Source organism: Epinephelus fuscoguttatus, linkage group LG12 (genome assembly GCF_011397635.1).
Source record: "Epinephelus fuscoguttatus linkage group LG12, E.fuscoguttatus.final_Chr_v1".
Classification (NCBI taxonomy): domain Eukaryota; kingdom Metazoa; phylum Chordata; class Actinopteri; order Perciformes; family Serranidae; genus Epinephelus; species Epinephelus fuscoguttatus.
Genome location: NC_064763.1, coordinates 28,901,067 through 28,922,766, shown reverse-complemented (window position 1 = coordinate 28,922,766; position 21,700 = coordinate 28,901,067). Strand labels below are relative to the sequence as shown.

At 41.9% G+C, this 21,700-nt stretch overlaps 1 protein-coding gene across 1 annotated transcript in view; it reads left to right on the top strand.

Annotated features, from left to right (window-relative positions):
* The window catches only part of LOC125898717 (FRAS1-related extracellular matrix protein 2-like), a 77,141-nt gene that overhangs the window by 40,050 nt on the left and 15,391 nt on the right, over positions 1-21,700 (top strand). Inside the window, exons 4-11 of the mRNA XM_049592598.1 lie at positions 221-451; positions 7,141-7,266; positions 9,704-9,955; positions 17,804-17,953; positions 18,087-18,296; positions 19,142-19,339; positions 19,763-19,927; positions 20,184-20,366. Coding sequence (XP_049448555.1) covers positions 221-451; positions 7,141-7,266; positions 9,704-9,955; positions 17,804-17,953; positions 18,087-18,296; positions 19,142-19,339; positions 19,763-19,927; positions 20,184-20,366 — 1,515 coding nt within the window. The remainder of the gene's footprint in view (positions 1-220; positions 452-7,140; positions 7,267-9,703; positions 9,956-17,803; positions 17,954-18,086; positions 18,297-19,141; positions 19,340-19,762; positions 19,928-20,183; positions 20,367-21,700) is intronic.

Genomic DNA, 21,700 nt, shown 5'->3' with positions numbered 1-21,700 from the left:
GTGAAGAAAAATAGACGCAACGCTCTTTTTCTCACCACTCTCTGAACAACATTAAAGGGTGTGAATATCTCATCTGTTTTTCATCTGTTTCTCTCTTCCGCCTGTCACCCTTTAATGGTCGCTTTTTTTTTTTGTCTCCACTTCTTTCCGTCTGTGTTATTTGTTACTAATCAGGCCTGTTCTCTTGTCCTTTTTCCACCTATCACTCTCTGTCTTTCAGGCATCGGCACCCAGGATGGCAGCGCGAAGAAGGAGGAGGATTTCAGGGGCAAGTCCCAGAGGCAGGTGCAGTTCAACCCGGGGCAGACCAGAGCCACATGGCGAGTTCGGATACTGACTGATGGGAAGTATGAGCAGGCGGAGACCTTCCAGATTTTGCTTTCAGAGCCAGTGATGGGGGTGATGGAGTTCCCTGCCACAGCAACAGTTGAGATCCTGGATCCTAGTGACGGTCAGTTCTTTCCTTTCATGCACACATTCTTGCACTCACAGGCATACTGCTAGAGTTAGAGCACTGAATATTCTTTTGTGGTGACAATAAGGTGGAGGTATTTTTCTCCACATTTAAATCACAACAGACTTTAAAGGCTGAAATGTATTTTTTCATTTTTGCACATTTAGTCTGAATACTTTCAGAAGTTTTTCCATCCTGACAGTAACAATTTCTAGATACTGAATAGAGATGCAGAACATTAGGTATTGGAAGCATCTCTATAACTCTGACAAACAGATTATAAAGAATTGTATCGCACAGTGTCGTGCAAGCTATAGAACATTAGCAATTAGTTACTTCTCTCATAAGTAATGAGAAAAGCCTTCATGTAAAGGTTACTCAGGAAAGTAACATTTGCACTAATGTAAATGTCTGCTTCAACACGTAGCTTATTTTAGTGTTGCTGCGGCACAGTGAGGAACAACATGACCGTCACATTTTAACTCTGATTATACCCATTATCACTATGATGAAAAGTAGGTAGTGGAACAATAACATGCTTTATATTTTGATAGGTCTATTTATTGTAGCCTTGACAAGCCTTCAAATCAAGCAACACAAGTCTGTGTTTACTCTTTTGGCGGATTAAAATGAAATAACTGTTTCTCAGACATTTGACAGTAATTTCTTATTATGACAGCCCTAATGAAAAAAGTTATTTATAAAGATATAAACACCCCGAGGTTTATACTGTAACCTTAACAGTCGTTTGATTTCCGCACACAGACTAGGGGAGAATGGGGCACAACCTAACACATTTTAGTTTGGGCTGAATGTTATTAAAAATGTTTGAGATTAATTAGTTTTTGTTTCATTCTAACAACATGCACATCTCTGCCACAAATTAACAGTGTTTTTTTTCTAGAACTTAACTTTTTTTCACTACACTGAGCAGTGGTGGGAGTGAAATGTACAGTGTTCCCCATCGGTGGGGTTAATTGTAACAGGGAGAGGGTTAGCTGTAATACTTGTTGGAAAAGCCTGTTTAACACAATTAATTCAATAGAATCCTGTCTATATACTATAGGTCTCCATCTACATCAGGGGAAGGATAGGTGTATGCACAGGTATCTATCCATCTGTTAGTCTATCATCCATATTCAGTGGTTGGACCGATAGATGTACATGGAATGGGGAAACCTAGATCTACATGTCAAATTTGAGTTTTGAATGTATGACTATTAACAAGACTGAAACAGTGTGTCAATAAGATACTAAGAAAATTACCTAAGAAAACCTAAGAAAATTAAAAATACGAAGTACATCTCATTTAATAAAGGACATAAGTTCAAACTAGAGCTTAGATCAGGCCCAAAAAATCCAGCCCAACCCCACCCGAGCCCGTGCACGTTCTGTCCGAGCCCGGCCCGGCCTGTCCCTTTAACTGTAATTACAAGCCTGAGCCGAGACATTTTTTTTAAGGATACGAATGCGGACATTGAAGGCTGACTCTCGTCTTTCTTCCCATGGCAAGCCTTCGTCATGTGCCTCTTAAGTGTCGAGGTCCCCGTCTTTTTGCTGTCATATACCAGCATCGTGCTGCACTTGGTACACTCGAGAAAGGCAACACACACGTCGCCATCGTCGACAACTCACATGTGCGCGGCCAGTGGCGCCGTCAAGGGGGGACCGCGGCCCCACCCCCCAGGTGTGATAAGTAGTTGGTTCCATAGCCTAGGTCGATTATGAGGAACTCGACCCGTCCGAGCCCAAGGATAGTGGCGGGAAATTACGGCCCGTTGGGTTCAGGCTCGGGCAGAGAATCTAAGCTCTAGTTCAAACTTATAGGAGGCAATAGCTGTAACACTGCATTACAACAAACCCTGCTGGGTGGAAATTTTATCCAGCCTAGCTAACACTTGCTGGAAGTTGGTTACATAGTTCAAAGTTGTGCTGTGTTTTAGGGAACAAGACAGTCGTTAAGATGATACATGGTTGGATTCGGTGACTTACATAGACAGCTGAGAAATCGAAAAACAAGCGTGACAAAGAAATGAACTTATGTGGGCTGAAAACACTCTTTGTTACTGAACTTAGCTGAAACACGTCCGATCTCTGTGGAATTGTGCGGGTCACTGTTTGGTGGTATTGTGGTCAACAGGCTGGCAGCATGAAAGGATCAACCCTGTGTATCCACATAAAAAGTCCATGTTACAATGTTGCCCCGTGCTCTCCTACATCTCACCACTAATTGTCCTTGATCTTGAGAAGGCAAACATATTGTTTATATTTCCGGGAAAGCGAGCTACAGTTGCCTGAAGTGTTGGTCATTACGTGCAGTGACACTCTGATTGAGCGATTGATCAATTCACGCCAATTATTGCACCGCTGTAAGGTCGGGTCCAGTTATGTGCTGGTCGAGCGGTTGGTCCTGCAGCATTCTGAATCTGATTACATTATTAATGCAAAAGTCCCCCTTCTACCTTCTCCTCCCCTACCTCTGTCTCTCACAAGCACACACACACAAGACAGAGGGACTGAACACCATTCCCCTGAGTCATGCATCACTTCGGGTGATGCTAGATCATAACTAGGGAGTAGGCTGTGTTTGCCTGTAATCGTGACAGAAGTAACAAGTAAGCATTTAAATGTATTTTTATTTTAAAAAGTAATTACTTTCATCTATAGTTACCTCCAGAAGTAGTGGAATTACAGTATTAGGTAAAGAACAAATTCATTATGCATTGATTTATTCTGTATTTTCCATCATGAATATGTTTTTATTCAGTTTGTTGTTTCTATTCTGTGTGATATCTGTTGTAACCCCTGCCAACAAGGTTATATTTTGATTCAGTTTGTTTGTTTGTCTGTCAGCACGACAGCTACTGGCCAAATTTTCATGAAACTAGGTTGAAGTCTGCACGGGCCAAGGAAGAGCCCAGATAATTTTGGAGTGGATCCAATCGTGGAGCAGATACACAAGTTATTTTTCACTTTCGTTAACATTTCGAGAGAGGGCGTTTGGCCTTGGTGGAGGTTGCACTCTCTGCGTGCCATTCTAGTTAAAAATAGAAATCAAATGCAACCTTTATAAACAGACAGTGTGGAGGATTGAAAATACAAGTTTAAAGAATATATTTCCAAAGCAGAGGTGACTGATTTGCCAACGTGAACAGACGAATATAAAGTTTCTGACATTTATAATCCACACCACAGAAAGTCCCAACCGCCACTCAAGCATTCCTGCTATAAAGCAATGAAATATGCACAACCCTTTACCGTATATCACATGTGTTGTGTGAAGCATCAGTCAACTTGGCACACACAGAATGAAGAATTGTCAATATAAACACTGTCTACTGTAGATATAGAGTCATGTCAAATCTGTCCTCGAGGAGGTAAGGAGGAGAAATATGACATGACAGCCAGTGGAGATTTGTTGCAGGGATGATGATTGTGTTTTTACACTCACCGAAAAATACTGAGCAGAATGCTTATTGCTAAAACCCAATGATACACAAAGGCGGTGTGATTAGAGCCGCTCGTTTATTCATTTGTCCCTTACCATCAGGCCTAATCAAAGGTTGCCAGCCAAATTTGATATTGCGGTTTAGCAGTAAACATCAAACCCTAATGGTTAAGTCCAGAAAGTGTCTCATGCACACACACACACACACACACACACACACACACACACACACACACACACACAAAACTTCAGTCTTTCACTTTCTCTCTTAAATAGTTTGTAATCTGCCATTTTCACTCGCCTCATTCTTTGTGTCTTTGCCTGCAAATTGAATTGTTAATGGAATATTGAGTAGTGCGACAAACTGACTCTGACTCTGAACCGACTGTCTGCTTCTTTTACAGTCAGTTTTTTTGTATGCATTGCCTCTCTTCACGGTGCAACCCTTAAGTAATTATAGATGTGCAACAACGATGGAAACGCTAAAGCTTCCATTGTGGTGACACACAACAGCTGCTCGCATCACTCTTTCTCTCTCTCTCTCTCGTCCATCTTCTCATTCTCTCTCTTTCACTATGTCTTTATCGCTCTCCCCCCCTTGCATCCTCCCACCTCAATCTATCCTCCCCTGTGGGTTAATTATGGTGTGTGTGGAGGGCAGGGGCTGGTTTGTTTTCTGTCATCTCCGGGGATTGTCTAATGTGACAGAGATGTGCCACTCTGTACTCTAATGGGCCAGTGAAGCTTTAGCTATGCCTGTGGCGTTAGCTGTACTCCAGCTTCTTTCTCTAATGATGAAAACTGGCTTTGTCTGGTCGTCTGCTTAGCCTGGAGATTCCCTCCCCAGAGGACATGTCAGCTAGGCTAATAGCTTTAGAAGAGGAGAGAGGATCGCTAAGCTTTAACCAAAAGTGTTCCAAAATTAAGCAGAGCGTAACAAGCTGAGTTTGTTCTAACGGCATGGACAGGCTCTGTTTGTGCATGCACGGATGCCTGGAGCTCTTCTTTATTGTTTTCCTTTTGTTTTAGTTGTAAGAATGCTCACCCTCCACCACCCTTCTGTATTAGCCTGTTGCTACTTTGATTAATAATGAGGAGTGGGTTTATCCTGTAGTGCGGTCGCCTGTGGTGCGCCCACTTTTCAGTGCTGCAGCAGACACCAACTCTGTTTAATTGCAGGGTGTGATAGCCCAGCTTTCCTCCCCGCGAAACTTTGTGACTTTCTTCATATATAATCCATGCACAGTGCTGACTGAAGATGAAGGTGGCAGCCTGCTGTTTGACTGTTTGCTGCAAGCAGTACCAGCATCTTGCTACAGTCAGTGATATCTTTCTCGCTTCCCCTATAAAGCGGGGACGCCATACATCAGTGGAGCTGTTACTCCGCTGCATTTTGCACCAAGGTCATTCCACTAAATGATGAAGAACTGTTTTCTGCTTTGTAATTTTTTCGTCTGAGATCGCAAGGCCAGCTGCAGTCAAGCACACCCTTGTGTAATTATGAGAGCTTTGTCTCAGTTAGGATGTAAAATCTCTGGACTAATGTAGCACACATCAAACGAGGGAGTGCATTTTGTGAGTTTGCCACTGCTTTGAACTGTGGCATAGTGTTGTGCTGTGGTTAGCCATCAACTGCAGACCTCTAGAGGCTGTTGGATTTTACATTTACAGTTGCAATTTGTGCATTTAGCTTATGGGCATGCCAAGTTCTACAAGCTGGTAAAGACTAAAATGAGCAACAACAATCAGACAGCAGAAACAAAGGAAATATTCCTGCATCCATAGAATATTCATGAAATTATCAATAATGGAGATGTTCTTATGATAGAAATAAAAAAGCAGATTTTATTTTAATTTAGGCAACACAATAGCAAGATCAGGTGTAAGTGTTTATTATTTTAACACCCTCTGTAAAAATGTGTTTTTTAAACCAACCCCCCCTCCCCATAAATGTTTTAAAATGACCATGTGTTTTCCTCCAGGAGGTGAACTTGACCCACTTGGCTGAAAATTTGCTTTTCTAATTCTTGGGTGGATTTAGTGGCAGTAGACGAGCAAAGTATGATGTGAAATGCGAAAGAACTGTGAGGAGAGGAGCTGTGCAGAATATGTGTGCCAAGAGAGAGGGGAAATCAGCGTACAGTGGTGTGGGTGTGTGTGTGTGTGTGTGATAGGTAAGCAGTGGACCCTGATCCCCTGCTATGAGTCCCTGTAACCACCTGGGGAGTGACAGATTGTGGGCAGCGACAGAAAGCAGAAATGGAGGAGAGGGGAGAAGATTGAGAGGAGAGAGAACGATTTAGGGAGAGTTAGCGTAAGAGAAGAGAAATGTTTGACCCCCTGCGAAGCGTAAGATTGTCTTATGTCGATGACTTCATCCCGAAGAGGCATCTCAGGTGTTGATCTCTTTTTACACCGGGCGTTGAATCAAACATCCAAATCTCTTTTGTCTTTTTTGTCGCAGCTTTTTCACACTCCAGCACTTGCCATTTTAATGCAAGTTTTTGTTGCACAGGCAAGCCACAAGTGTCTCGAAGCCTCCATCATTCATTCACTCACTCATTCACACACATTTATAGAGAGAGGCGGGAGGAATAACAAAGTCACAGGAAGATCTGGGGCGAGCTGTAGCTCAGTCCACGCTGTTAGTATTTTTATTGGTCCCTGTGCGTCTGTGGAAAATAGCTCCAACATTTATTGTTTCTATAATGCCAGTAAGTTCTTTGCCTTGATAGATGATGCTTTCACTGGCTCCAAGTCTCTCTCTCAATCACAAACTCCTCTCAGAGAGGTGTGGAGAACGAGAGGGAGAAAAAAATAAGAGATGGTTCTGCTGACCCCTCTGTGCGTAGAGGAGTCGATGTGTGAAACTCCCAGCTGATTCCCCTCCGTGGGATGAACTGAGAGGCTTGCATGTGTAATTGTCTGCGACACACCAGGCAGTGAGAAAAACTTCCGGAGGGGTCTCTTTGAAGAGCACCTCTGGTTGCATCAAACCGAAAACTGTGATGGAGAGTTATTTTTGAATATGAATAAGCACACCGCAGGACCACCACTTCAATAGATCTGAATAAAAAAATGTCAGCTGCGCCGCACTAATGCAGAGCCAGAACAAAAGCCTGTATCAGTCCTTGATGGCCTAATGTACTGTGGATTTTTGCAGATTGTTATACATATCATTACCCTTTTCTTTTTTCCGCTGACTCCCTCCACTCGTTCTCTTTTCTCCTCCAAACAGAGTCGACTGTGTTCTTCCCTGAGCAGATCCACTCAGTGGAGGAAGATGTTGGAGAGCTTTTCATCCCGGTCCACCGCAGTGGAGACATCAGCCAGGAGCTCATGGTGGTCTGCTACACACAGCAGGGTACAGACTAGCCTTTTTTCACCTCATCTAACCCGTTTACCCTCAGTGTACTCTGCCTGCCTGCCGGCTTGCTTGTCAGACTGATTATTTTAAATGGTGAAAAATATAATTTAAGGCTCAATAAATAATTGTTGACCAGACATCCTGAATGCATATAGACGATTAAAGTGTTTGAGGCATAGATGAAACATTAATGAACTTATTTTATGTTACCCAGATGATCATACTTTGCAAGCAAACCACAACAGCACCCGACAACACTAATAACTCAAATGTAATTGTTGTTTAGGCATACTGCAAGCTTAAAAAAAAAAAAGCTGTCAGCCAATTTGAGAATGACAGCAGGTTTCAATCTTGTTTACATTTGCATCACAGATTGTACCTTTAATTCTGGAACCCATCTTGTTTTAATGTGATGTTAATGTACCCATGCGTATGGTGGAGTGTCAGGCGCACCTGTCGCACCTTTCCAGTTTGACAGCACCAATGAAATCTGCTTAAAACAAAGCCTGTGCACTTAAAGAGATGCAGTTCACGTACATTTGCATTCTCACCAAAAGAAGAGTAGCTGCATGAGCCCAGTATGATCACAGGTAGCTGTTAGCCTGTGCCTTTTCCAAGTTTAACAGTAGTTTATTCAAATCAATAACATGCTTCCATACAGCCTCCACAACAGCTCTCGTTGTGATTGTTCCAGTCACTTCCAATCACTTATTTATGGCTGATGAAGGTGACAGTGTGTGAGAAGGGTGCAGATTTCAGCCTCTGTGTTCTCCCCATGCAGCTTAATCCCATGAAATACAGTTAGACAAACGAAGGGATAACACTGATTAACCTAATGAAGGCACTATTGTTAAATGTCCTAAAGGCTATGGTGGCTACACCACATGTTTGAAAACCTGTGGGGTTGGTCTGTTCCCATTGTGTTCTGGCATTAAAACAAATAAACGGACTAACATGATGCCCTGCTACCATAATGGCTACACCAACAGCTGTGGCACCCTCAGAAATTTTTCATAGGGATGGCCAGATGGGTCCACTGGAAAACTAAAACCAAAAGCCATATCTGAATGTCAGGAATTCTATTATGCTGCTGAAGTATATTGGCTAGTTGAAAACTATGTCAACATGACTATGGAGAATTAAGGAACTGCATACTGATTTACTTAAGTTCCTTATCCATCCATCCATCCATCCATCCATCCATTTTCGTAACCGCTTATCCTCTTGAGGGTCCCAGGGGGCTGGAGCCTATTCCAACTTAAACTGGGCGAAAGGCAGGGTACATCCTGGACAGGTTGCCAGACTATCGCAGGGCTGACACATAGAGACATTCGCACTCACATTCACACCTACGGGCAATCTAAAGTCACCAGTTAACCTTCATGTCTTTTAACTGTGGGGGTAAAGCTGGAAAACCAGGGGGAAACCCACACTGATACAGGGTGAACATGCAAACTCCACACAGAGGGGCTCCCCCGCACCCTGGGGTTTGAACCCTTCACCCTGGATCGAACCAGCAACCCCCTTGCTGTGAGTTGACAATGCCTGACTTTGACTTTGACTTCTACAGCAATCGTGTTTTAAAGGAAATGGCCACTTTAGAATGAAAATACAGACAGTACTTACTGACCCTCATGACGACAAAAAGTCCAGTGTAGTTTTTTAATCCACAAAACTCGTTTGGGGTATCGGAGGATAAGAGCTAGCCGGATTTTTTCCATACACTTGAAGTGCATGGAACCCACATTTTGAAAATGTAATAAAACTCCGCTAATGCATTTCAAAAACATCAGAATGGCTAAAAAAATACACTGGACTTCTTGTTGGCACGAGGGTGAGTAACTACTGTCTGTATTTTCATTCTAAAGTGGCCATTTCCTTTAATGTGTAAGGTAGCTGTATGTGTTAGACAATTCAGTGTTCTTCAGACAGGCTGGTTGTCCTTTGCCTTAAAAAGACAGATAGGAAACTTTGATTGCAAGAAACAGAATATTTACTGGGAACAAAGCTTCTCCATTTTAAAAACAGAGCCCTCCAGTTATCTTTGATTATTTTCTCGAGGGGTGGCAGTGGGGGGCCAGCGATTCTGTGAGGGTGGTCGTGGCCCCCCACTGCCACCCCTCGGTGGTGCCACTGGTTAACAGTCTTAATGTTATGAAACAGAAAGGGAAAATGTATCTTACTACTGATGTTTGTTATTGAACTATGAATATGCATATGAGAATAACTACTTCAAATGCAGTGGATTCAGTGGAAAAAAAATCTATCCAAAACTGTGCACTTAGTGTTCCTGAAATTAGATGCTTTCTGAAAACAGGCCTTAGGTTTTCTGATGCCTTTTACAAATCCTATATATTTCATTATGTGGAATATCTTTCAGTTTCCTCCATAAATCCTGTCACTGTCACCTCTCTGTTTGCCGGCCCCTCTGAAGGTTCTGCCACAGGGACGATTCCCACCACCGTCCTGTCTTACTCGGACTACATCTCCCGTCCGGAGGAGCACAGCAGTGTCCTTCGCTTCGACAAGGGTGAGAGGGAGAAGCAGTGTCGCGTGGTGATTATCGACGACTCCCTGTACGAGGGAGAGGAGAGCTTCAACGTCACTCTGTCACTGCCTGTCGGGGGGCGTCTGGGAATGCACTACCCCACCGCCAAAGTCAGCATCTTGGAAGATATGGATGATGGTAAGGCATGCTAGTACTTTCCCCATCTTTCTGTGCAGGGTATAATAACTTTCTGGAAAAAGCTCTTCGAACCTTTTAAATATGATGAACCCAAATTACATGGATGAGAGGTCATGGTGAACTTTGCAAAAGAGTATTTTGTCTCAGAAGTGAGGCTGAGAAGATTAAATTTATATTTACTTTAACTTTAAACAACACATGCATATAGACACATACAGGCGCATTTATAAACAGTGTTTTGACACATGCTCGACATTCTGGTGAATTGTCATCACCGCCTTTATATCACAGAAGCTCACTTAATTAAGCTTGTTTACAGACTTACTGGCTGTTGAGGCACGTCGGAAACACCCTGACATGGACCCTTCACCTGCAGCAGACACATGGAATCAAACTCCTGTCTCGCTTTCATTCAGACAATTTTTAATTAAAGGCGAGACTCACACAGGAGTCCAGTGGGACTACATTATCAGACGTGTCCCAGGTCTGCTCTCATCCTGTTACAACATGGTATAGACAAAGTCGATTACATCTTCTGAAAGGCAGAGAAATGTGCATAGGATTTATCTGAGGAGGGACAAACCTGCAGGGAAATACTTATTCCAATCTATAGGCGTCCACTGTCTCACTACTCTGCATTGATTTACATTATAGACTTAGAAAGATTAAATGTCTCTGCTCAAGGTTTTTTGCTAAATGCCATGCTATAGATCGTCACTGTAAAATTCATGCTTCTTTTTCCCTAGATGCGAGGGAGGACTGGTGTAATCAGTTTGGGTCAGATTCCAGCCATGTAAAAATGCAGTTGACTTTCCATCATTAAGGCCTTATAGATAGTGTCAAGGAAGTCTTATCTGTCCTTATGTACACTGTGGCTCTTATACAGGCTTATAAGCTCACCCACCCATCTGGCATCAAATTAAAGAAATGCAAAGTGTAAAAATTGCCCTGGTTTCATGTTAATAATATCCTAGCAAGCCAATATTTTAAGAAGAGTTATGTGGAAAACACATCAACAAATGAATAAGGCCTAATTGACCTACATCTAGTCCAACTGAGTATAAATGACTGGCTACAGCGCTCCACATGTGTAAACATGGCGGTGTCCTACATTTATTTTTTCATCTTTCATATTTGAATGATTTCCTACTTTGTCAAGTAGAAATTGAACTTATTATCCGTCATATTCTGTAGAGTCTACTTCATTTAGCTGCCCTTTCAAATAACTACACAGAGAATAAGAGAAAATGTTCTTCAGGCATCATTACAAGCCTTTATTGAGTTTGGCATGTTGGTTAACCTATTAAAAGCTATGACATGTCCAAAATGAATAGAGTTCATAAAGTTTTCCTCTGCAACTACAAGGCCTACATGGAAAAATTTTGTTATAGTAATAAAGGTAACACTTGTGAGATTTGATAGAGGGGTGTAAGCATTGGTATATATGATACTGGGTTAGAATAAATAACAAAAAAGACAGGAAAAACTATTTTAAAAAATATTTTATTTCCGCCCAGCAGAACTTTACACCTTTACAGTGATTATTAGAGCTGCCCCTGACTAAGAATTTTCCAAGTCAACCAGCCTGTTAATGACGCTGTCTGCAAAGCAGTAATGATTGTGCTAAGTGGCTAATGGGCATGTAGCGACTTCCAGTTTCAGATGATACGTCATGTTTGTAGTCGACGAATGAAGATGAGTTTACATATCACCTTGGGTTTGTCCTTCACCTTCTCAAAATGATCCCACACTTTGGATTTCCTGCCGGACATGTTTTTTACCAGTCTGTGTAATAACCGCAGGTACCAGCCCTGGAAATTAATGTGACTCCTGTCTGACTGCTGAGCGTGGACACTTCCTGTGTCTGTCCTTTCAAATTAAATTCCCACACGGTCTTGTCCTATAGGTCTTTATTTATTTGACAAGGTGCAGTTCCTTGAAGAGTTTCACATTTGTTTGTTTGGGGTTTTTTTCTGCAACTAAGTGACCAATGAAATCTTGCCAACTAATGACCTTTCTGGTCGACTAACATTTGGTCGACTATTAGGGGGCTGCCCTGTGATTATCCTTATGGAATTTTGCATTTGCTGCCCAAAACTTCTAGCAAACCATATCTGAACATTGCCTGTGCAGATGCTAATAAAGTGAAGCAGGACAAATTTAGAAAGGGTTTAGCAGAGGCATGTGAAAACAGAATTTCCAAAAAAGCACTTTAAGGTTCATTTGTGGTGCCATCTGTGCCTCTCGGGTAACTGTAAAACTCGTTTAATGTCACTTACATGTCATTATAGCTGTTTAAATCAGCTAAAAACAACTGTTTTGGGCTTTATTTTGAAAAATCAATCAGTCAATCAGAACTTAATGGTCTGATTCACAGGGAATCATAAAAAATGGACAGACAATACACCAGGAATGAAGAATACTGCATTACACAGCACTGTAACCGACAGATAACTGTAGAGGACACATTTTTTCTTAATATGTGGGCCAGGGTGTATGTCCAGGTTTAGAAGACTCTAAATCTAGAAAAATGAAGGCTTCCTTCACAGACTATTTTTCTATCAGTCTCTCTTTTTAGTAGCTCTTTCAGTTTGTCATGAATTGTTTGTATCAGAAAAGAATAGTGTCAGAGAAGACTTGTCATGCCATTGCCAGACTGCAGGCTGGGATAAATAAAACAATGGCAACTTACAACTGAGAACTCATTTAGGGAAACAAACAATTGTGCCAAATTGAATATGTGTATGTGTATGTGTGTTTGTGCGTGGAGGCATCTGGGGGCTAGTTAACAAGAAACATGACACACTGTCTGATTGTTAGTATATTGTCAGAAGACTTCAGTTGTGGTGCCGAGTTCAAAGGAAATGGAAATGATTTTGTGAAAGCCCAACTCCAGTGAGAGATGATGTGTCATTTTTAGCCTCCCAGAGGATAATACACCGTCTTGACAGCGCTCTAATACCTGCACCCAGGCAGTCAAACTGCACCCTCCCTCACTTATACAACCTCAACTCACTAAGGAAAAAACAAGAGTTACGACGATCCGTGTTTACTCGTGTGCGCGGCGGCTGCCTGCGTCTGCTGTGCGTGCGTGTTTACGTGTGCACGACTGTGTGCAAAGGTAAGTGGTGAGAAAAGCGCTTGTAGAACTCTAAGTGTGACTGCTGGTGCTCTCTCTAGTCCCATTTTTCCTTACCCCAGGTCAAAGTCAAGTTCACTCCGCTGTTCTCCTTCCATCTATTTCTCCACTACTACCACTCTCTCTCTCCTCTCTCACACTTTCTCTCACTTCAGCTGCAAAAAAAGAGACCCAGGGGTGTCTGCTAGATTTAGTACTTTATCAGATTAAACTATACTGTACCCTGTCTCCCTGAGTGTTGTGCTCCGCATGGCTGCACACTCCGACTCAAAGTGAGTGTTGTCATCTCCTTGTACCTTTCCAAGGAGAGAGGACACTCAGACTCTCTCAGTCAGGTGCATATGGCCACAGCTGAGTTTGTAGAATTGTAGATTAGCTCAGAGTATTTCTTGGAAACCCAGTCCTTCATTTTAATATTAGGGCAGCCTTACAGTTGGTCACACTCCCAATGCAGCAGATTTGCTCATTCACTGCTCGTTTGTACGTTATGCTGTTGCTGAAGATAAAAAGTGGGCATTTCTCTCTACTTCAGGAGGGACATTGCAGCTGACTTAGAACTGGAGGAACTTTGTTTCACCTGTTGTCATAATGTTGCACCACATTCCACTCTTAAACCATATTATTTTGCTTATAAATATTTTAATTACCAGCTACGACAATGAAGCTACTGTTGGTTTTGTTTTCTCCTTGTGAATCTGTGTGTGTGGTCATGAAGGCTAAATGTGGTCCGGGTGACACCTGTTGTACTGGGAACAACCTCAGAAGACGTTTTGGGAACTTTTTCAGGTGTTTATATGACTGTCTGTCACAAAACTTTACAGGTCGGCTATATTTGAGATCAAAATAAAGTTTAGAGATGGGTGGGTACTGAACAAGAGGGCTGGAAATAGGGGAATGGGAGGTAGGGAAGGGGAAATTCAAAAAGATGAAAATGGGAATAGGCCAGTGTTGGGAAAGCTACTTGGAAAATAAAGTAAGCCAAGCCACCAGTTACTCTACATCAAAATGAGGTTTCACTACATTGAAGCTATCCGCAGAGCATGCTAAGCTACAAGAAAATGGCAATTGCTACTTGCAAAGCTACTTTTATTTGTTTTTTACTTCATGTCAAATCAGCAAAAAATGGTCAGTTGAACTGTTTGTTATAAAACTTTTTTTTTGGGGGGGGGGGGGGATTTGAAAATGTTCTGCAATAACATGACATCATCAGTCGGCCCATTGCTCTCCCTCTCTGTCTCCAACTCCTTCTTAATGCAGCCTCTGTCAGTCGGCTATCTGGCTATGTCGGTAATTCAAAAACAGGATTCAGTCAATAAAATCATAATAGATAAAAGACAGTACTATAAACAATAAAAATAACAGACAAAATTAAAACTTTTGTTTTTTTGGGGACATTAGAACATGAACACATCCTGCATCAGTATATCACTCTCTCCTCTCTTCTGTCTTAATACTGTTCTCTGTCTCTCACCTCTTTTCTTGGCCCTTGTGTCTATTTCCCAGTGTCCACTGCATACATATATACAGTCTCTGGGCAAGACAGGAGACAGAGACACATCAATCAGAGGCAGCGTAGGGCAGGTCTTGCCACGAAAAGCCAATAGCAAAGCAGCAAGCAGAATAAACTGAGGGATTAGTATATGGTATAATGTGGAAGTGTTTCCCTCGTCTATACATTACTTAACCCTTAGTTTTAATATCCTCACTTTTATCCTGCTGCACGTCAGAGCTTTTACCTGGGAAAAAGAGCTTGTAACTTTTGTAGAGACTACAGCGCTACTCTGTCAATCAATGAACTTTGCCACTGAAAAAGTATTTGACTCAGAAAATAGTGACGCTACCACCACACCACTGAGAAATGCTGTTAAATTTGTGACTTTGCTACTTGTAGTGACGCTGCCCAATAATAGTTGCATGTTTAAAGGGATAGTGCACCCAAAAATGAAAATTCAGCCATTATCTATTCAATCATATGCTGATGGAGGCTCAGGTGAAGTCCTCACAACACTTGCGGAGATCCAAGGGGAGAGTGGGTAGCAGCACAACTCCACCTAATGCAGGCTGACGGCGCCCCAGATTAAAACGTCTAAGAACACATAATTGAAACCACAAAATATCTCCATACTGCTCGTCCGTAGTGATCCAAGTGTCCTGAAGCCCCGACATAAAAATTTTGTTTTTAGCCTCATTGTAGCCTGTAGCTCTAACTGCCTCTCTGGGCACTGTGCTCATGTGTGCGAGACCAGCGAAAGCACGTGAACACACATGAACGCGGTGCCCACGTCTCACGGTCTTGCGCAAGTGCGCACACGTGAGCTCGGTGTACAGAGAGGCAGTTAGAGCTACAGGCTACAATGAGGCTAAAAACAGAGTTCAAATTACGTTTTTCCAAACAACTTTTTATGTTGGGGCTTCAGGACACTTGGATCACTACGGACGAGCAGTATGGAGGTATTTTGTGGTTTCAATTATGTGTTTTTGGACGTTTGAATCTGGGGCACCATAAGCCTCCATTAGGTGGAGTTGTGTTGCTACCCCCTCTCCCCTGGGATCTCTGCAAGTGTTGTGAGGACTCTAAAATTTCACCTGAGTCTCCCTTGGTATGGCTGAATTTTCATTTTTGGGTGCACTATCTCTTTAAATCAGTGTGTGAGTGAGGTTGAATGGTTTTAAAGGTCTGAGGTGGTAAAGCTGTCCAGTATTTCACAATAAAAAGGAAAAACATGGGAAAAGTTAAAAAAAAAAGAATAAACATGATTTAGAACATACAGTATCACATGTATGCTTTTTAATCCCAGGTACCAATGGAAAGTCTGCAACATAAAGAAGAGCACACAATACTCCAGGCTAATATTTACAGACAGTGTCGTGAGATATTATTAGTCAACCTTACTCCGAAGGCTGGGGCCCTGCTTCAGTGGACAGCTGAGAATGTTTTCTAAACTGTATTTAAAGGCGCAGTGACACACAAATGGTGACAGACACCCACACATAGTAATTATCACAATTTGGCTTTACACCTTCCCCAGCCCTCACACACACTTCAGAGTGCTAAACCACAGGCGTGGCCCCGGAGGGGAGAGAGGATGCAGTTCTCACTCATCAGTCATCACTCAATTCCCGTTGTGGTGTCAAGAATTTGTCGTCCCCGGGAGCTGTCGGGACATGTGTGAATGCAGACATGTATATTAGCACTCGAGCAGAAGTTTCCACTTCCACAATGTGTGCCAGATTGCCTGCATAGTGTTTACAGATATGCTTCATGTTCCCACTACCATTGAGGCATGCATTAATGCAATAATAAGCCTCCAAATAAACCCACTTACCAGCCTCTGCATTGTTTACCAGATTATTTGGTTAGATGTTTTTCCCATGTGTTTCTCCCACCTACACAATCTGTAATTTTCCTTTTACTCTGCCATTGTGCAAATACACAAATTCTATTTGCATTACAAACCAGCGCTACATCTGCTAGGTGAAGCAGAGTGTGTAGGAGGAAAAGGTATGAGAGAAAGACAGATGCACCAAGTCTTTTGATGGAGAGAGAGGACACACTTGATGTATGATACTCGTTGGGTATTGTGCCCTGGGCTGTCACTTATTCTGTCAAGCTGAGAGTTAAAATGTAACTGCAGTAAATTTTCTCATCCCCTTAGTTATGTACACTATGCTTTTGTTATCTGGCCCAGTTAAATTATATAAATAAAATATGAAAGTTCATATATCAGCAAAGTAATATTCAGGGAGAAAAAAAACATCTCTGGACTGCTTAAGTGTTTGATCATGACACAAAAAAAATGATAATACGCATGCTATTTTTGGATTATATGCCAGAATATAAGAAAGGAGCCGAGTGAGAGAGAGTGGCATCTTAAAACGGAGACAGAACTTTTATTCTGTCAGTTTTTTTTGGACTTGATGGCGAGGGGGGGGGGGTTGTGAGAGATGAAGCTGTCAAATACACATTGGACTGCCTCCACTTTGCTGCCTCAGGAAACAATGCCAGTTCAAACAAGCCTTTGAGCAGTCTAGGGGGCCGCTTTCTCTCTGTCTCACCATCTCACTATACCGCATTCAGAGAAAGAGACACACCGCACACACTCATAGAGAGGCCTTGTTTTTCACTGCTAACTGCATCTTTTTTTTTTTGGGTTGAAAGTACTCAGTGGTTTCCGTCAGAAGAATGGTAACAATGAGGTAGGATGAGAGGCCAGAAAAGGTGGAAAGGTCACGCTTCCCTGTAGTTTAACTTCAGACTAATGGGCTGCCGCTGTTTGACCTCTGTGTCTGGCTGTTGGCTTTACAAATGAATCATGTCAGACTGCATATTGCTGCTGACAGGTCTGATGTCACCACAGGTGCACACATAAGGAGGGGAGACAAGTAACATTAACACTTAACAAAAAGTACAATAACAAAGTTGCGAAAATGAACCCTGCTACAAAGGTGGGTCATTTGAGGTCAAGGCCATTAAACAGAATTCGTCAGGTACAAAAGTGCCACTATTCATATTAACTATGAGTAAAGTTTCAAAGCAACATGAGATTACTAACAGAGCACTTAAAAGACCAAATCACCAGTGCCCAAATGTGCACTGATAAAAAATAAAATAAAAGCTCTTAAATTTATGGCATAATAAACAGTATTATAAAAGATTCAACAATTACTGCAAATTTAATTATTTCCTCTTCGCTATCTTTGCTCTCCAGCTCCAGTGTTTTACTTTGGAGAGGCTGTGTATCATGTGGATGAGAGTGATGGATACGTGGAGGTCAAAGTGTGGAGGACAGGAACAGATCTGTCCAATACCGGCACTGTCACTGTCCGCTCTCGCAAGGCCGAGCCTGTCTCTGCAGAGGGTAAGCTCCCAGTCGTCGAGTCAAGTGCTGCTTATGATTCCTTATCATCCGCAAGTGTTCTGTACGTCTACTCGAAGTCTTATCATTGTCTTTTTTTCCCCACCCATCGTCCTGCTCTCTATCCCTCCTTCAGCCGGCATCGACTATGTTGGCATCAGTCGTAACCTGGACTTTGCTGCTGGAGTCAGCATCCAGACGTTCAGGGTCACCATTCTGGATGACCTGGGACAGCCAGAGCTGGAGGGGATTGAGAGCTTTGAGCTCGTTCTACGTATGCCAGTGAACGGCATCCTGGGAGAACCTGGGAAGGCTACAGTCTTCATCAATGACTCGGTATCTGACTGTAAGTGACCTGATCTTCTAATTTTTTGCTACTAACCATAAATCCTGCATGGCTCTAGGGATGACAGTGTCAGTCTGTCAGTCTTACTGTCTGTCAGCCTGGACGGTTTGTACAGATATTCATGGGCCCCAGAGAATGAATCTTAAGTTTGTTGATCCCCTGACAATTCCTCTAGCTACACCAGCAGGTTCACATTTTTTGCTTTTAGTGAAATGTCTCGACAGCCTTTTGGTGAAGATATCCATGGGGCCGAGAAGATGAATCCAAATGAGTCTGATGAAACTTGTTCTGTCAAATCTACTCAATGGATTGGTACAAAATGTTGTACAGATGTTCATGTGCCCCGCAGGATGAATTGTAATAACTTTGGCTTTTCATGTAGCACAATCTTCAGTTCTTGTCCAGTACTTTGGAAGTTTAGGTTTTATGATATTCCCGTCATCCTCAGCATGCTAACACTCTTGCTTTTAAGTTTCTTGAAGACATTTCACCTCTCATTCAAGAGGCGTCATCAGTTCTCAAGCAAGTCCAGCTGCCTGTGATAAAGCACTTAAGGTTATTAATGAAGATTTCTGCTCCAAGCGCTGACAAACTGTATAAAAACCTTACTAAGTACTGTCTTAGAAACATGTTTTTTCCAGCTTGTCAGGATATCTTGTTTACTCTTCAGTTTAGCTGCCTTTCTAAACACAACTTAACAATTAATTTGTCACTTTTCTTGTACTGTGTATTCATGGTTTCTGTTTGCTGTGCTGTTTGACTTGCTTTTTGAAATCAGCCCAGACAGCTTGGGAGACATTATTACTCACTTTTATATGTGACTGAACAATCTTGTTGACTGACAGTGCCAAAGGTTCAGTTCCGTGAGCCGGTGTACACTGGGGAGGAGAGTGACGGTCAGATCACAGCAACAGTGTACCGCAGCGGTGACATCAGACACAAATCTACTGTTCGCTGTTTCACCCGTCAGGGCTCTGCGCAGGTCGCCTCTGACTTTGATGAGCGACCCAACACAGAAACATCTATCATCACTTTCTTACCAGGTATTTCATTAATCACACAAGCACATCACACATTTTCACCTCATTTCTTTTTTATTCATCTCTTGTCTTGAGAATTGACACCTTTTTAATTAAATAAACAGCTCTAAACAAGAAACAGGTTTGTTTTTTTGCAAAACCAACAGTAGCTTGCAGATATTGCAAGGGCTTGCAGATTTAACTATATTCCACACATTACCTGCTGGGCTGTCATTTTCAGTATTTTCTTTTCTGCAAAATGTGCAAACAGCTTCGAAAAACTCAGGAGGAATTGAACAAAGGGTTATGTGGGTTAAAGTTATATAAATAAGATGTCATATGCTGTAAAAAGAAATAAAAAAGAATTATTCCAGAACTTATTCTGTCCTTTCTTCACCTCAAATTTCTTGACATGTCTCGTCATCGTCATCCTGCTGTACACTCTAGGCGAGGCGGAGAAGCAGTGTATTCTGTCACTGGTTGATGACACGCTGTACGAGGAAGGAGAGGAGCTGCGGTTGGTCTTAGGGAACCCGAGGAGCGACTCACAGTTTGGCGCATCAGTGGGAGCTCTGAATGAGACCCTGGTGAAAATCAAGGACACAGCTGACAGTAAGTGAGATGAAGAGGGGGAGGAAAACAGGAATGGAATATATGGTAAAATAAAAAGCATTTATCCCAGGATTTTATAGAATTTATCTGAATAGTGGAGGAGTTAAGGCAGATGAATATGAAACATGGTAAACACAGCTTTTGAACACATATGGTTTTAAATAATAATTTCGGGAGTCAGAATTAAAGGTTTATTTCCATGATCCAACAGTGTGTCAGCATTTATTACATTTTTCTCTCGGTCTGTGCACCTCAGAGCCCATCATTCGTTTTTCGGAAACCAAGTTTAGTGTCAGTGAACCGAAGGAGGCCGGCGCCGTGGCAACTGTGAGGATACCTGTGGTACGGGTGGGTGACACATCAAAGGTGTCAGTGGTCCGCGTGCACACCAAAGACGGGTCAGCTATCTCAGGAGAGGACTACTACCCTGTGTCTCAAGGTAACCCTTACACACATCCTATTCAAGCTAAACTTTGCTTAAAAACCCCAAATTAATGAAAATTAGGTAATGCAACTTTTCAGAATCAAGCTGAGGTTAAAGAACATTATGATGCAACAGTAATGTGACTTTGACAAACAGCTCACACTTGATGTTCTCAAGAGTTTATGATAAAGTCAAGAGTGTGAACCAGTGTTGCATCCACAAATGTAAAACATCATCAGCATGGTTTGCAAAAGTAATTGTTATTTGCACAAAATAGGCTTAACCCTTCAAAACCACTCCTTTAATATGTTAAATACATGTCCTAAAACAACATTTATAGCGGCACCAGTGCTCCAAAAATGTCATATGTTACCTTATCTAGTAATACTTTACTTGAAGGTATCTACATAAGAGTGACATGACACTGTCATGAACCTGTCATGAACATTATGTACATGTCTTGAACATTTATAATTGCTGTCATTAAGTGTCATTCGGTTTTTGTAATGACAAGTTGACATTGTTTGGGTTGTCTTGATCATGACAACTTGACATTAATCAAAGTGACATTACCAAAAGTTGTCTTTGTCATGAAGAGTTGACATTAAATTTATTGGGGATGTCCTGATAATGACAACTTGACATCAACCAGGATGACAGTACCAGAAGATGTCTTTATATTAATGTTGTCATTATGAGGACATCCCAAGCAAGTTTAATGTCAACTTGTCATGACAAAGACATCTTCTGGTAATGTCACTTTGATTAATGTCAAGTTGTCATTATCAATACAACCCAAACAATGTCAGTGTCATGTCATAGTTATGACAGTGTCATGTCACCCTTATGTAGATACCTTCAAGTAAAGTGTTACCCATTATTTTTATTCTTACTGGCCTGCAGATGTATTTCTGGTAGATTTCTGCTATGCATTTACAGCAGCTACAGTAATAAGAAAGGTTTTGAAACAAGGCTCCCTATAGGAGTGTTAAATTAATGAAAGTGGGCATAGGGATTTATCTGGGTAAGGGTCATTGATTTCTAATTTCATCCCAAGTGGGGAAAGGTAATTTCTGCAATAGTCCAGTGGAGGGTCATGTAATTTTTAATTGAATTTCAGCATACTTCATGCTTTGTCAGCAGGGTGAAGTCTTCCTTGCCGTCCACTCGGCTTTTAGCGCAGTGAACCTTTCTTAGCTTAATCAAGGGCTGAAATATTTATATGAATACATTCAGTCTATTCAAATCATACCTGCCTACCCACCGTTAAAATTTCCCAGCAGTTTTGAATCATGCAGCGTCGAATTTCTCATTTTGCACAATATTTTCTCAGCGCAGCACATTTCCAA